General features: G+C 34.0%; 1 protein-coding gene across 2 annotated transcripts; it reads left to right on the forward strand.

The window, feature by feature from the left end:
* Nucleotides 1-129: 129 nt before the first annotated feature.
* Nucleotides 130-17984, forward strand: LOC138333633 (zinc finger MYND domain-containing protein 15-like). Of its 2 annotated transcripts, none has more exons than XM_069282131.1 (11): nucleotides 130-325; nucleotides 2507-2735; nucleotides 3002-3191; nucleotides 4162-4320; nucleotides 5123-5292; nucleotides 7317-7445; nucleotides 9619-9936; nucleotides 10331-10377; nucleotides 11161-11329; nucleotides 11846-11904; nucleotides 17612-17984. In XM_069282131.1, exons 1-11 carry the CDS (start codon nucleotides 197-199, stop codon nucleotides 17825-17827), a joined length of 1815 nt encoding a protein of 604 aa, XP_069138232.1. In that variant the 5' UTR covers nucleotides 130-196; the 3' UTR covers nucleotides 17828-17984. The 2 variants fall into 2 exon arrangements, with proteins under 2 accessions (XP_069138232.1, XP_069138231.1); XM_069282130.1 differs by having other exon boundaries at nucleotides 133-325; nucleotides 10292-10377.

Consider the following 17984-nt stretch of genomic DNA (forward strand, 5'->3'; position numbering starts at 1 on the left):
AAATTGTGTCAGTGAAGATTATGTAACATCAAAAAAATTATCTATGTCAATAAAAAACATTTTGAAATGAAAATCCATGGATCTTTTATGAGAAAATAATATTAAATACAACGGAGTAACCTCCCCTGAAAGGAGCATTCGATACAACTGATGGCGGGAGGTTTCACTCTGACAACATTCGTCTGTTCTTGACAAAATGTCTCTCAATTCCTGTTTAATTGATTTGACTCGTGTGGAGGAAGATCCAAGATATGGCCTTACCTTGAGAGAACTTTATCAGATTCGTCCAGAACTCAATGTAAAGGAAACACTTAATAAATCAAATGTAAGTCATTATACATGTATACGTATATGTGGTCAAAGTGAAAGTAGATGTGAACCGGGCTGCCTGTAAAATAGCTAATGGATTACTGGCTATATTTCATTTTATATGATGGAATGATGATGCCCATTTGTAACTAAATTTAATTTTATTAGGTAAACATTTATTTTAGATATTTTATATTAGATTTGAAACTGTAATACTACAAATAAGAAAAATAAACCAAACAAACAATGGTGTCAATACAGGGGATCAGGATCTTTACTGACTTTTGTAAAGTACAATTTACCCTTGATTAGTCCAATGTACCGTCTGGTGATTATGAAGTCAAAAAAATAACAAAATAGGAGGTCACAATCACAGGTGGTGGGACTAATCAGTGGTTAACTTAGAACGAATATACATAACTCGGCCTACTATACCTTCCTGCAAGGTACGAAATAGGCCTAATCCGTATATGTCGTAGTAGAGCACTGTCTCAGACAATCACTCGGGCACAATTTTCAATACTTTTTTGTAGGTTTCCAATTATTTTAAGCATATACATTATTTTTGCTTAAAAGAAACATAACGACCATTTTTCATATCTACTTTACCACTCATAAGACGTCAAATACATAATTTTTATATATTTATATGTGAAAAAAAAAATTCTCGCAGTGAATTTGTCATTTTATACAGTTCAGTTTTATTGCCAAGTAGGTAAGTGATATCATTAAACAGTAAGACAAAATTCATACAGACATTTTAATAATGGTATGCACACACATTTCTTTGCTCCAATTAGCAGTAATAGGCACCAAGTGTAGCTATTAAGACGACACCATTATCTGTCTAAAAGTCTTTTGAGCTACAATATTGCAGCAATGGTAAACTATACTTCACCCGTATTGTTGAGGGATCTTGAATCCCCTATATGTTTGCAGTTGAATTCTTCAAACTTTAATTCTTTTCCCACAATATTCTTTAATAAAGATGATAACATACTTTAATTTACAAGCAATGATATTTGGGCTATTTGAACCTACAGGGCTGTATAACAGAATTGACAATGAAATTCTTCTTCTTATTAAACACTACATATATAGAACCAGATGCTTACATTGTTCATTAAATGTTATGGTTTTGGTTAATTTGATTCAAGATTACTATAAAGTACAGAGACACATTGCTTACTGTAAAGGGGAGTATTTTCACGCAAAATTTGTTAACGAATGGAAAAAGTGGATAAAACTTGTTGAACTTGACTAAATTAACTCGGTCATGCTATACACATATTTAAAATTACATGTACATACATCATTAATATCAGTTAAGCTTTTCTACTTGCATAATTATATAAGTAATGAGCCATAATATCTGAAAGTCTGACCTCTCTCCCCTCTTCCTTCTTTCTCTCTCTCTCTCTCCCTCTCTCTCTCTCCCCCCTGTCTCTCTCTCATTGTGTGTGTCTTTTATATGTGTGTGTTTTGTACATGTGTGTGTGTGTGTGTGTGTGTGTCAAGTATGTCCACTTGCCAGTGTTTTGTAAGTAAATCTCGATGTGTCAGAGACTTAGTTTGGTGGTTTTTTTATCACATTTAAAAAGTGTAATGATTAGGGCATGCTAATAATGAAAATATATATTGAAGTCATGTTGAAATGTAATGTTATGGTAGTATGCTTGTAGGGTGATAGATGATAAGGATGAATAATGTAATTGTGTTGATGATAAGTACAGAAATGATACAGTGATTTTATGATGAAGGATGATGTGTTTGTTGACCAGGATGATAATCCTATTGATATCATATTGAATGATGATGTAAGTGTATATGATGATTATAAATATTATAAGGTTGATGACTCGTGATGATAATATTATATCCGTATGATTATCTTGGACGAGTTAATAATATATTGGTACATGTATGCTTAATTAATGACGATGTGAGTATGATTGATGATCATTGATGAGCCTGTGGGATGTGAATGTGATGGTCAATTTTTGAGGATGTTTATAATACATAAAGATGGCAATATATTGAAATTATGCTGAATATGATGTGAGAAGGTGTGTATGGTGTGAGTGAGATAACCATGTATCTGTATATGTAAAATCTTCGAAAATAAAATAAATATAAAAAAAACATACTTTAATTTACTTAATATTACATAAGAAATCTTGATATCAATTATTTGCAGAATGAAAATTTCAAGAGAGAGTATGCTACTGCCCTGTATTTCATCATGAATTCCTGTGAGGATTGTGATAAAGTAAAATTTATCAAACAGACGAGAGACCCTGAATTTTCCGAGGCGTTGAAGGCTATGAAAAAGCAATGTCAGATTGCCAGTGAAAGACAACTTGAAATATGTAAATTACCTGTGGAGGATACAGTTTGGTTAATAAGTAGAGTTTCAAACCAGAAAGGTAAGGCTAGACGTTAATTCTCATAAACTTTCAGCTCTTCATTTAATTGATACATGTATATTCTGCCAGAGCAGCATTTAATTGTTTCAGAGATTCTTAACTTGTGTTTATTCTCAGTATATTTTGTTTAATAAAATAGTTATAATATCATTGTCACACATTATGAATGCACATGTAGTTTTAAGTATTTAGCAATACCATTTTTATTTTTTTAATTAACATGGTATAGCTGTAATTTATTCTCTTTGTTGATGGTTTATTCGTAGATCCTACAACAAGGATGATAGTGATACAGGACCGCCGTTCCCTGGTTGTCAGTTTTACTGTGTGGGACACATCAGACAACAGTTTATCACACCAAGTCTATCTAGCCCTGTGTACGGCCTGTTTGTACCCTATAGTACACAAGCCTCGCCGACCTCGATATTTGTGTATCAGAGACCAAGACCTAGCCAAGTATGTATTTCTGGGCCTAAAATCATCATATGAATGTTAACTGGAATTGTTCATTGAAACTACAAACTTATAACTATGACAGAATTGTTGTCTAATATTGCTTTCAACTACGACTTACACTATCGAAGTTCTTTGCTATACCTAATTTTACATACATTTATGACAAGGAACACAGATTATCTCCCCTTCTGCATCTTAAATTATTTTCTGAACAGCTCCAGTTGTATTCACTCTCTTCAATGTAATGCTTGATAGCTGTAAGCTGGAGTAATTCATTTGTAGCTTTTGTAGTTTATGAATTTATGAAGAATTTGCAGATGGGGAGACCTAGTAAGATATTATGATATACCTTCTCTAGTGCTTCAAAGTTTTTGAAGGGAAATTATGTTATAAGGTGTACTGACTTGAACAGTTACTGGACAGTTTTGTCATCTTCTTTGACTGCTGATAATGTAAACTTGTCTTGAGCTGATCTAAAGGTTTTCTCACCTGAATATTACTACTGGGTTAGTGGATTACCTCCCCCTAGTTTTATAGAATCTGACATATTGTAATGAACAAAGTCATAAAGCTTTGTTTTATTGAAAACTCTAATACAGGTTGATGAATAAGTTACTGATGAAGCTGCATTTGGGACGATTTCAACCAGTATTTTTTTTTTCATATAACCATACTTTCTTTTAGCATATTCTACAATCGATAATCCCCATATTCCCTTTTATCAAAGCTTTGTGAATTATGACCATTTCCAGCAAAAGCCTCAACCTATTTTTCCTTATTATGTTTTCTTAAAACCCTGTTATGAAAAACATTGATGTATTGATATCAATCTGACTTGGGATAAAATAACGTTAAAAAAATTTCACCTATTATACTTTATCTGATCAATAATTATTACTTTTAAATGTGATAATTGTGTATTTGGAAAATTTTGTGATGGTTTTATAGTGTAGTTACCTTCTGTTGACAGGAGCTGTGTGTTGGATGTTGATAAATTAGGTATTACCTGTATTACAAACCCATCAACATCCTGTCAGAATTCTGTTCACGCTAGTAACAACAAACCTGTACGGTTCAGGGAGTGTACTGTCTGTCGATTCAGGGCTGAGAGGGAGATGTTCAACACATGGTGAGTCATTATTGCAAAAAAAAAAATTATCAAACCAAGTAATTAGCTAACTAATTCTGTAGAAAACAACTTCAGCTATGTCTGTAAAAGCATGATAATTCTAAACACACCGTTCAATGAAGCATCGTGCACAGTTTTGAGATATCTGAAGGTGCAGTCAATAGTAAACATCTATGAATTTTGTTTTCTAAATCATCATATTTTGCACTTTATTTTACTTTGAAGTATATTGATAATATGTAGTTATATTTATAGTCACTTGCAACTTCTATAAGTATATAAACTAACCAAGCCAAAGTGGAGTCTATGATGGTATAACTGACACCGAAAATGTTGCCATTATGGCGTCAGACACTAATGTTGACATTGCAACATCAACTAATCACCGTCAAAATGGCTGTTCCATCTTATGGAGACTATATTGATGTTGATAAATTTTCTGGTCTAACATAGACAATTTTAATGTATAGACCTCCAAAATCAGTTACTAATGGAAATATAAACATTAAACTATCTTCCTAATATGAATTCTATTATCTATATAGATGCCAGAGCTTTGCAGACAATCATCTCCAAACGCATTATTGCATATTATGAAAATTGTCGTAAATCTCTGATGTCCATCTGAATAGACCATAGATTCCATAGGAAGTTAGTTTAAGGCTTAGATATTAGATGTTTTTGAACAATTTCAAGAATTTTTATGAAAATATATTTTGAATTATTTTGTTGCATTTACAAGAGTCTGTTAACTTAATCTGTCAACCAATAGCCAATATAAAATTCTTGTGTCTGTAACTAGTACTGGGTGTGGAGCCATGCTATATTGTACAGAGACCTGCCGTGAGACAGACTGGGGCAAGGGAGAAGGAGAAATAACCTTATATAGTCACTCAAATTGGTGTCACAGACTTAAGGCTTATATGGAAGAGGAAGAGCAGCTTGTAGATCTACCATTTACTTTTATAAAAGGTACACTTTTTACACCCTTTACAGGGTTCACACCAGCTTTTGAAATTCTGTCGCCAAAATTTTCGCCAAAGTGAAAATTCTTTCGCCAAATAAGATTTTTTGGAGCCAAATAAAGAAATGTAAATTTGATTGTTGAAATGAATAATTATCTCCCTTCTAATAAATGTTAGTTTACGTTTCGATAAGTATGGAAATGTATTGATTAAACAAACATGAATGAAAGGTTCATTTTTCAGGATGTATCATTTAATAGAAATCTTTCTAAGCTTTTTTTTTTTCTTTAAAAAATATAAACATTAATTTATTGAATTTCATACCTACATTACAGATATTCTTAAATCAATCCCCAAATAATTATATCTCTAAGAAATCAAAAGAAGTAAAACAGGTGATTAATTATAACATTAAAAGCGAAATTTTATTATTTTGATTTATTTTAAATAATTCTGATTTTTTTTGGCTGTATATATTAAAAATGTGTTGATTTTTTTTTAAATCCTAATATTATTGTTGATTTTTTTTAAATCCTAATATTATTAGTATTATTTAATGGATAAATCATATTTCTTAAAATCGTAATTTGTTGATGTTTGGAACTTGAAAAGAAAACTATGTGTTAATTTTCATTATCTTTGTGTTTAATGTTGAAAAATATGCACGAAAATCCGGAATTTATTGTCTTCCGGTTTAGATATTAGTGTTGACTTCTACCCAAAACAAACCAAAATGGCGGCTGAGCCATGTGCTCAGTCGGTCTTGTCTGCTTTGCATTCAAAGGCACAGTAAGTAAAATGGTTTTGATTGATATATGTGACAATGATTTTCACACCTTGTTTTGTTCTTTGTGATGATTTTATTGTCAACTAAGCTTACCAAGCTGTAACAAGCTTCCAGGTGAACGGCTAGACGATCACCGGTAGAGTAACAGTGTTGTGTAAACAAACCGACATGGGTCACTGCCTCTGGTAATTGACAGCTTACATGCTAGCCTACCAAGTCATGACACTAATTAATAAACAACCTGGACTGTAATTTACCTGGATCAGACCAATTTCTACCTGTACAACTTATGATATTATGGGTGAACACATGGCTTCAATTTTTGAATGGGCGATTTTTCTGTCGCCAAAAAAATCGCCAAAGTCATAATTTTATCGCCAATGAAATATTTTTTTCGCAAAATGCGACATTGGCGACCGCTGGCGTGAACCCTGCTTTACATTCATAATTAATTACTGTCTCTTGTGACAACTTGTGTATAGGTCAAGAATGGTAGTTTGGTCAATCAATGCACATCAAAAAAAATATTTCTGTTTGTTACCTGACTCTCTATATAAATATAAATAAAGTAATTTTGACTATTGACCGGTCAATAGTTTGACTGTTGATTGGTGCGGATCCTTTACATGTGCTTTATTGTTGACGTCATAATTAATTGTTGACATCATAAACACTGGCGTGCCAGATCAACCAAAATACCAGTATTCTTTCTGCGAAAGTCTTTCTCGCCAGAATTAAGCTGTAATATTTAAGATTGTGGTTCAGGTAACAAAACAGTTGTTTCATGCCTTTTCAGTCAACAGTCAAAACTCTTTCCTCTCGGTGTTTGGACCAACCCTATAAACTATTTCCCTCGGTCTCCGGCCGCGGTAAAACAGTTCATCAGGTTGGTCCCAACACCTTGGGAAAACAGTTTCGTCTGTTGACTGAAAAAGCATGAAACATCTGCATCATATAATAATATAAGGTTAGTGCCAGTTGTGCGTTTTGCTGTCGAGGAATCAGTTCATTTTTGCTATATTTTCTGTTACCACGGAAATCTTGTCAAAAAACACACAAAACTATTGTTCCCTTTATTTTCCGGGCTTCAACTTCAAAGCCCTTCTACTCAACATCCGAAAACACAAAATTACTGTTTCCTTGATATGTATTCTGTTTCTGCTGTCATAGCAACAGCTGTGTGCAGGGTATAATACGTTGTTTTAACTTGTGGCTTCTATATCTTTCAATTCTCTCTCTGTTAGAGACAACTCATCCTGACTTCGGTGTCCCACAGTTGGAATTGTTCCTACAGAATCTTGGGTTATATGGACAGGATTTGTGGGAGTGGGTGTGTCCACTTACTTCAGGCCAGTCAGTCTCCAATGCACACGGTAAAGGACTATTACTATTAGGGAGTTATCTGCCCCTGTGTATTGGTATTTTTAGCCCACCATCATCAGATGGTGGGCTATTCAAATCGCCTTTCGTCCGTGGTCCGTCTGTCCGTCCTTCCGTCCGTCCGTTAACAATTCTTGTTACCGCTAATTCTCAGAAAGTGCTGAAGGGATCTTTCTCAAACTCATATGTAGGTTTCCCTAGGACTCTAGTTGTGCATAATGCATTTTGGGACCGATCGGTCAACAAGATGGCCGACAGGCGGCCATCTTGGATTTTGATAGTTAAAGTTTGTTACCGCTATTTCTCAAGAAGTGCTGAAGGGATCTTTCTCAAATTTCATATATAGGTTCCCCTAGGGCCCTAGTTGTGCATATTGCATTTTGGGACTGATCGGTCAACAAGATGGCCGACAGGCAGCCATCTTGGATTTTGATAGTTAAAGTTTGTTACCGCTATTTCTCAAAAAGTACTGCAGGGATCTTTCTCAAATTTCATATATAGGTTCCCCTAGGGCCATAGTTGTGCATATTGCATTTTGGGACTGATCGGTCAACAAGATGGCCGACAGGCAGCCATCTTGGATTTTGATAGTTAAAGTTTGTTACCACTATTTCTCAAAAAGTACTGCAGGGATCTTTCTCAAATTTCATATATAGATTCCCCTAGGGCCCTAGTTGTGCATAATGCATTTTGGGACCGATCGGTCAACAAGATGGCCGACAGGCGGCCATCTTGGATTTTGATAGTTAAAGTTTGTTACCGCTATTTCTCAGAAAGTACTGAAGGGATCTTTCTCAAATTTCATATGTAGGTTCCCCTAGGACCCTTGTTGTGCATATTGCATTTTGGGACCGATCGGTCAACAAGATGGCCGACAGGTGGCCATCTTGGATTTTGATAGTTAAAGTTTGTTACCGCTATTTCTCAAAAAGTACTGAAGGGACCTTTCTCAAATTTCATATACAGGTTCCCCTAGGACCCTAGTTGTGCATATTACATTTTGGGACCGATCGGTGAACAAGATGGCCGACAGGTGGCCATCTTGGATTTTGACAGTTAAAGTTTGTTACCGCTATTACTCAAAAAGTACTGAAGGGATCTTTCTCAAATTTCATATATAGGTTCCCCTAGGGCCCTAGTTGTGCATATTGCATTTTGGAACCGATCAGTCAACAAGATGTCTTGGATTTTGATAGTTAAAGTTTGTTACCGCTATTTCTCAAAAAGTACTGAAGGTATCGTTTACAAATTTCATATGAAGGTTCCCCAAGGACCCTAGTTGTGCATATTGTTAATTGGGACCCGATCGGTAAACAAGATGGCCGACCGACGGCCATATTGGATTTTGATTGTTAAAGTTTGTTACCGCTATTTCTCAGAAAGTACTGAAGGGATCTTTCTCAAATTTTATGTGTAGGTTCCCCTTGTACCCTAGTTGTGCATAGTACCTTTTAGGACTGATGCATAATGCCTTTCGGGACTGATCGGTAAACAAGATGGCCAACCGGCCGCCATCTTAGATTTCATTGTTGAAGTTTGTTACCACTATTTCTTAGAAAGTACTATAGCGATCTGTCTCAAATTTTATATGTCATGTGTTTGAAAAAGTTTGAAAAGCAGGGAAAAGATCCCTCTTTCCATTGTCAGACATAGATCTTTCTTTGGTGGGCGCCAAGATCCCTCTGGGATCTCTTGTTAATAACATTTTATTTCAATAATAAATTGAACAACAAGTAATGCCTGTGTAAGTCCTCTCATGGTTTGGTACATGTATCGATTATTACAATAATGCTATAATTTTTGCATCCAAATTAATGATGCAACAACCAATTCTTCCTCTCAAGAGTAGATAACTGTATTAATGTGTAAATATAGAATATTTCTAGCTAGATCAATGTGTAACTTATTTTTCTGGTGGAGGAAACAATTAATTGTACTTAACTTTATTAATTTGAGAATGTACAATTCCTAAACACTGAAACAAGGTTACCATGAAAATGGTTCTTGAGGATTTTCTGTTTAATTCATAATAGCCATGATATTGAATATACAAGTTATATCATTAGGATTATATTCTCAACAGCAGAAACTCTAAAAGAGATTTGTTCTCTTCTTTTTCAATATTTTTTTGGGGATTTTGCTCATGGATCTATAACTTCATTTTAGGTTCTGGCTTCTTCAAGAATTATAAGAATCCATTGAGGTTCATAGAGGAGCAAACAACAGTATTGAATATAGTGTCTAGAGACGATGATAAAACCTGTTCACAGAATCCTGCTACAGAGTTAAATCAAACTGAACATTCTGGCCCCAAAATCGACAAACTACAGAATAACTTTTTAAATCCATGTTCTAATGCGCCGCTCAATAATTGGGTGTCCTACTACAGATATCGAGGACTTAGTCCAGATTCTCCTGTCGCAGCACTTCTCCAGTGGCCGTTAACTCTGTACTTTATTCTGACAAACTGCTTTTCCAAAGATTGTAAGCATTACTCTATAAATATTTTCTGTAAGTTTTTTCATGAATATATGTAAAAAAAAAATAATTAAGATATTCAAAGATGGTATTTCTATCTGTATAATGTGTTAATAATGACTACAAAGGAGTTTTCAATAGTTTTCAAATGTATTATATTTTCAGATAAGAATTGATTTATTTAAATGATAAATGTTCACTGAATATTCTTACACTTTATGCCAGTGCAGGCTTGTGGTTTTGTGTACATATTTATCAATTATATATTATTATCTAAGTGTCGTATATATTGAATATTCATATATCTTATGCCAGTGGAGATTTGTAGTTTTGAACTTTTCGTGTTGTTTTCCTGTCTTAGATGGTTGTAAAATGACTAAGGACAGACCTATCATTTTAGACATTCTGGGAGTGGAACAAGAGGTAGACTTGTATCCAGTGTTTCAGGTAAGTTTAACCAAACTACTCTCATTGGAGGAAAACTTCCAATCCAGACAGAAATGACAGAATTATTGACTATTTATAGAAGAAATGTGGGCAGTCCAGAAAATTCATAATCCCGACAGTTTGGGCAGGAGATGTGTTCATATTATGGAGGGTCCAATGTACATGACTTGTGTTCAAACATTTAGCATTAATAGTTGTTAAAACCAGTTTGTTGAAAATAGAAATGGTCTTTTAGTGTAGATGATCTTGATAAGGACTCATGACAGATGAGGTCTATGTTTATATGTCTGAACAGCTGTGTCAACTAGTGGCAGTGTTTTTTCTTTCAAAACCAAAAGCAGACGATTTAGTATTTTTCTTTAATTGCACAAGTCACTCACTTTACGCCATTACCACAATTGAAAAGTTTGAGCTATACTTATTTTAATTGAAGATAAAAATATGTGTTAAAAATAATTTATTGTGTCCCGAAAAAATTCTATGGCATTATGCCCTATGTGGAATTAGGTAGTGATTGTACATTCGCCACAAGCAAAATCAATCATTTTATTTGAATTTTTGTCTAATTAGACATTCGTACACATACATCAGTTATTGTTCAAATGATGGGTATCGTTTATGCTCTGTCGGCGATGGAGCATCTTTAACTTTAACACAGGTGTTCTCTAAACACAGGAGTGGATGCCAAGTTTAAATTGTCTTTTTTACAAACACATATTCTTCACATGCGGGCATAGTGGTATATACTGATTTTTAAAACTGTGAATATTTTGCGATTTTCAGGAACTAAGCCATCTATTGCCTGGCCATGACTTTGTCATCAACATGTTTGGGAAGAATATCAGTAAGGTTGTTGACAGATGTGTGAAGGTCATTGGAAGAGTGAAGGTCAAGGTTTACAGACGTCTGTATCACAACTACTCACATCGCTGGCAACCAGACCTTGTTGTTGGTAAGTAAAGTCAAACCACAATTATTTGGAATAAAGACATAACCTTTAGGTCCTAGAACCTATTTTAATGCTTAAAAACTATTTCATTGAAGTTTTAATTTTATGAGATTATCGTAACATAATTAGGTACATCAACAATTTTTGACCTAGGATTAGGTTAACAGTAGGATTTATTAACCCTAGAATTTGTTTATTGCTAAGTGATAAATTATGGAGTCTAAACAATATCAAAATTGGATAATTGTTTTATTTTTAGAACTAATTATTAGTTTTCATTTTTTTCAGTATGATAGAAGAGCATCAAAATGAACATGTGACATAATTACAATATAAAAGGAACTATTGATAAAACAACAAAAAATACTTTCTCATGTTCAACCTTCTCCAAATTTCTGTTGGTGTTGATGTGCTACAGACAGTACCAGTTGATATAATTTGTCTTTTAATTCTAATCTGATTTTAAGACTCAAATAGAAAATCACTTTGTTGAATTCGATATGATTTTACAAATTTCAGGTTTTAATGCTGGACTTGCAGCCTATCCATCATGGAAAGATACCATTCTCAAGCTTAAGGTACCGTAGCATTAGATTATTTCCCATTACTTCACAGAGTTATCTTGTAGTTGCTTCGGAAAAGTTTACTCATAGGATCTTACATGAGTCAGTCATGAGTCTACACCAGGCTTACCAGGTTAAGATGTGGCTAATATCACTGATTGTAATGTTTTAAAAGAGTTATTGCTCTTTATACTTTATTTGTATTGGACCTTGTGAACACAATAATCCAAGTATGGAATATAGCCAGGTAATTTTATTTAACGTACGAATATGATTTTAAGTGAGTTCAGAAAAATACATTGATTTGATTTTTAATTCACAGACAGTATTGCCACAGGACCAAAAAACATTCTATGATTAAACTTGAGAAATCCTAATGCATTTTGATGAAATATTTTACAAAGTTTTAAATCAGTACTGCTTTGGATGTCATTTTTGCTCTTGATTAGATAAATATTTGTTCCACTTTAAACTTGTGAACAAGAAACCTGTATAGAAACTAAATAAACGACCTTGTATGGTTTGGGTACTTTTTGGTCCCCAAATCCATTAAATTTTTTAAACCTGTTATTTAGTGATGAATTTGTTGTATTTTAGTTATTTAGTATATCCCTGCATCAACTATTATGACTGTTTTCTAATTTTGTAGATGTAGTTTTAACTTAATATTTACTGAGAATATGTTTGCACTTCCTACACATCTTTAGGAGAAATATAAAGTTTGGTCAAGGATGCACTCTGTGGTTTCTATATCAAAAACCTATAAAAAAAAAAGGCCAATATTGTTAAAATTTCCAGTTTCCTAATTTATGCAGATTTCGAGTGGTTACCATGGCAACTGAAGCTGCAAAATTAGAGATATACTATATATGTTAACTACAACAATTTAAATACCAAATAACAGTTTTGAAAATTTGACGAATTTGGGGGGCCAAAAAGGGCCCAAACCATATATAGTCCTTTTAACTAGACTCTGTGTACACACAACCTTTTATTAATAAAGTTTGCAAAACTAGACTGACTTTCTACATTACAGAGTTATCACCCTTTTTTATTTGTTACAAAATTTAAAATCTTGCCACTGGATAAATGAAAATCATGATAAAGTTTAGCTGATGCAGCTTTTAATCATGATAAAATTTGGCAATAAGATTGATCTTTTTTAATTAAAATGATTGACCAAATTAATCCAGATTCGATAGGATAATTATATCTAAGGGCATCCTTTATTAAAATTGGTCAGCGTTAATAATTCAAACTTCATTGAGTTTATCAGTATCTAATAATAATTAGATTCATATACGCAGCCTAATCCTGAGCATCCTTCTGGGTATTGGGAATTTCACCATTTCTGTTCATGCTCACATATTGATTAAAACCTGATAAAATATTCCATTAATGGGTCCCCTATTATTAATCTCACAAATGATACAGTGCCTGTACCTCCAGGCTACTGTAGCTGGAGATCACAAAGACTGTTTCTTAGTAATTCATGCAATCTGAGTAATACCTGTTTCAAAATTTATATGGTTCCACTAACCAGATATCAATATTTTATTCAGCATTCTCTACTACTTGTACACCATGTTATCTGCGCCCTGAAGATCGCCTAGCTACCTTTAAGGTTAAAACCAGAATATACTATTTGGAACCTGGTGCAGGAGCTTCTCTTCTTATTGTGATGTTTTCAAGGTGTACTTGTTAGTGTAATGCACATATGTTTCTTCAGTAAAACTTTGTTATAACAAATCCCATGGGACCAGGAGAAATTATTTGTTATAGCAGAAATTTGCTATAGAGAACAATGAACTAAATTTACATAGACCACAGTGTTAAAGTTTGTTAAAGTTTTGTGATGTATTATTAAAACAAAGGAATATTACATATGTAGTTAGCTATTGTGTTCTATAATTAAAGTCTAGGTTCTCATATAACACTAGATAGCAAAAAGTGTGGGTCCTTCTGCTCAAACTCCAACCAGGGTAGCTATATTGAAATCAGGCGCATTTTGCAGTAAAAAATCCTGAAATTCTAATGTTTTTACCTGTTCATTATCAAAATTGATATTTTGAACCTAAATCTCAATCTATATTTCCAAATTCATATCATGGTTATCTAGGAATAATTACCTATCAGAAAACATTTTTACTTTTGAAATTCATAATAAGCCGCGGGCCAATCAGCGGCCGGGTTAAATTTCCTTCCTGGGCTCAATCTTGTATACACAGGGGCCATTTCGAAGGTCTTTTTGCATTTAGTTGGTTGTTTCCTATAGAGATTGTGAAACTATATTATATAGTAATAAGTTGATTAAAGGCATAAGCTAATTGAACCTCAAATCAGTGTAGTTATTAAACTTACTCACTAATTCCTAAGTCAGCAACAATGTCTACTTCGACAGATTTCCCATTATTAACAATCAGTTTTAGTATACTTATTTGATCTTATTTGATTTACTATAAATATTCTTTTGTGGCCCCACATTTCACTTAAAACAAGGCTACAACCAGCACTTTCAGAGCCAAAGTCTGGAAAAATTATTATAGAGCAAATATTTACTTGATGGGATCATGAAATCACTTTGTATAAAGATAATTCAAGCAGATTCGTCTTAGAAAGCTTTGCTGTATACCGGTACATATAAATCATATTATATTACATTCAATTCTTCAGTATAAGGCGGGGAGGGTCTATACTGAGACATATACCTTATTGTTTCATGTCTAATAGCTTTGTCTTCTGAAGTCAAAAACAATTTTGTAAATGCAATAACTTGAATGAATTATTCAAGTCTTTTATGAGCATGCAGAAAACCTGGTTGTTTCATGCCTTATAGCTTTGTTCTGAAGTAAAAAAGAAACTTGTAAAAGCAATGACTCGAATGATTTATTTAAGTCTTTTATGAGCATGCAGATATAGTGAGTACTTTGTTTGGAAACGTTATGAAATATTAATAGTTTAACAGATTACAACAAGGTAATTTTGCCTTTGACGCAGCACTAATACATTTGTACATTATGCTTGATTGCACATGGCATGCCCTTCTTATTGAAGGCACTATAAAATTCAGCTTATATGGCTAATAAAATTTTTCATCCTTTTTTGAATGGGATTTATAGAATCTTTCACCTCGTTTGGGCCAAAAATAATACACATAGAATCTTTCAGCTCACATTTGGGTTGAGACTATAGAATATTTCATCTCCCTTTGGGCAGACACCATTTGTGTTGAGACTAATAAAAAAAATGCCCATTTATCTATAAATATAATTGTTTACCCCTTTAGGTTGAGGCTAATAGAATCGCACATTTTAGTACAGTTGATGCTAATAGCATTTTAACCACTTTAGGTTGAGGCTAATAGAGTCGTTCACCCTGTGTAGTTTGATGTTAATAGAATCTTTCATCCCCTTTAGATTGAGGCTGATAGCATTTTTACCCCCTTTAGGTTGAGCTTATAGAATCGTTCATCCCTATTAGGTTGATGCTAATAGCATTTTTAATCTCTTTTAGGTTGAGACATAGAATCGTTCATCCCCTTTAGATTGAGGCTAATCGAATTTTTACCCCCTTTAGGTTGAGCTTATAGAATCGTTCATCCCTATTAGGTTGATGCTAATAGCATTTTTAATCTCTTTTAGGTTGAGCTTATAGAATCGTTCACCCCCTTTAAGTTTAGGCTAATAACTTTTTTAATTTGTTTTAGGTCGAAGCTATTAGAATCGTTACCCTCTTTGGGTTGAGGCTAATAGAATCGATCACCCCCTTTGGGTTAAGGCTAATAGAATCGATCACCCCCTTTGGGTTGAGGCTAATAGAATCGATCACCCTCTTTAGGTTGAGGCTAATAGAATCGATCACCCCCTTTGGGTTGAGGCTAATAGAATCGATCACCCCTTTAGGTTGAGACTGGTAATAAAATCGTTCACTTTAAGAGTTACAGTGGCTGAGAGAGTAAGATGTTCCGTAAATGTTTTACCATTACACCACTTAGGTTGCGAATTCTCAGCTCACATGGAGTAGTTGCCTGTTTTATACCATAAGAGATTGGTGATTCCTCTCCAGGCACTCTAGGCTAAACCTCCAGGATCATGAAATAGTCTTAGAATTAAGTTTTAGCTTAGCCAATCAGATATGACGTAATGTTTTGTAACGTCATTTGTGATTGGCTAAGTCTAAATTTAAGATTGTTTTAGACTTAAGTCTGTTTCGTGATCCTGGTTTGTCTGTATATGACCATGACTGTGAATAGAGTGTAACACAACAGAAATTCTGTCAATCCTATATCCATGAGACTGTCAATTCAAGGGGTAAGATTATTAAGATTCTTAACATTGTCAAACATGAGGCTCGTCAAGTGTCTGAAATGTAGAGAATCCTACACGGTATCAACATAGTAATGTCTGGGAGGATTCCTATGTAGGTACACCTATTGTATTAATGTTGTACTCAATGAACCCTACCTCAGTCACACGATGTATATATTTTATGATGGCCTGTTACCCAAATGTCAATTAAATTCTTTGATCTGTGCCGAAGGCCTCATTTAAAGTTGTTATTAGTTAATTAGTATGTAAATGGGAGTGAGCATCAAAATGTCATATACCTAAACGAGTAAACAACCTATTACAATAAAAACATCATTCTAGATTCAGTAAAGTTGTCATACTTAAACAAGTACTGAAGTCCCTAAACATATTCCCATCTCCTTTTCCAGATATAAAGTCCACTTCCCTTCAATTGAAATTTTTATTTTATTAAATGCAAAACTGAAAATTAGAATTCAAATTTAAAGCAATTTTTTGTTTCTTTTTGAAATGTGTAAATTTGGTCCCATGAGCTGCCATTCAATTTTGGAAATTGGAAATATGAATATCATATACATGTAGTTTCTTTTTATTTCTTTTGATTTGAAAGGTCTAAATTCAGTCGCATGAAGCGCCTCTTGTCAATTTTCTCAATTTCAAGCACCCTGTGTGGTAATTGGGATAGCTTTCCAGAATTTAGAGACTGGTTATCGTTAAAGTGCTTTGAAAACGAGGCTGTGGTTCTTTTACCAAATTTTTATAGCCATTCCTTTATTATTACCCTGGGAAATTTTGCTTTCATTACATAAACCTTATTTCGGCATTGATGCATGAAGATGTAAATTGAAAGTGTGTGGTGCTTTTGGTACTTTTATAGAAGGTTACACACAGGATCATTTGTTAATAGATATACATGTTTTCTACATTATTATCTTTTATGTGCTTGGAGTTCAGTTGTATTTAAGAGCTTTTTCATGTGTTTACTGTATTTTTAATTAATTACTCCGAAGAGTTGTGGTGTCTGTACCGATACGAAGGCAAGTCAATAAGTAGCCAGCCTCCTTTCTTATTGACCGAGATGGTTACGATTTTCATACCTTTTTTACTTGTTTTAATACTTGTTTGTATACCTGAGTACACAATCGCACGCGTAGCGAGTCATTCCTTAATAAGATATTGAACATTGCTAGTAATGCAAAAATGTCCTACTCTAATTCAGTTCTTGTATTTAAAAGAAAACTGACAACAGAATACACAGCGAGTTAGCCGAAGTCTTCTGCACCATCTTTAATCCACTCACCCCTGAAGACATATTTAAGTTCTTCTAGATCAAAGGCTTGAATAGTCCATTTCAGATTTTAGGGGTGGAGGATTTTCAATTTTTTATAATTTGGCTTCTATGTTGCCTGTTTCAGGCTGACCGCACGCCGACATACTTCACCGACTACTGCCACTACAGTGCCGATCTGGGTCGGAAGGTGGTGAGGGAGGGGTGTGGTCTGGATACTTCCACACCCTCTATAAACCCGTTCAGGAGTCCACTCAGGCGTGTCTGTGACCAGCACCTCCTACCTTGGTTCAGTAACGCTTTCATATTCCATCTCATATACACATCCAATAAACAGAGCTAGTTCTCAGCTTGTGTTTGTGTATTTCATTGTTTTGGTTGCTGAAAATGCAAGTTGTTTCCTGTTTGAAAAACCCCCTTCCTTTTTATGAAGTCTTGAATCCGTCAATAAACCGCCTCTTTTTTTTGTTACTCTTCAATAAATACTCAATGATCACATT

Source organism: Argopecten irradians, chromosome 10 (assembly GCF_041381155.1).
Source record: "Argopecten irradians isolate NY chromosome 10, Ai_NY, whole genome shotgun sequence".
In the NCBI taxonomy this organism is placed as follows: Eukaryota; Metazoa; Mollusca; class Bivalvia; order Pectinida; family Pectinidae; genus Argopecten; species Argopecten irradians.

What these genes read in the sequence shown, in the direction of transcription:
- LOC138333633 (XM_069282130.1), top strand. Translation starts at nt 197, where the DNA reads ATGTCTCTCAATTCCTGTTTAATTGATTTGACTCGTGTGGAGGAAGAT. An exon ending in GTCAGTCTCCAATGCACACG is followed by an intron (nt 7,446 to 9,618) that starts GTAAAGGACTAT and finishes ACTTCATTTTAG; the next exon opens with GTTCTGGCTTCTTCAAGAAT. An exon ending in ATACCATTCTCAAGCTTAAG is followed by an intron (nt 11,905 to 17,611) that starts GTACCGTAGCAT and finishes TGCCTGTTTCAG; the next exon opens with GCTGACCGCACGCCGACATA.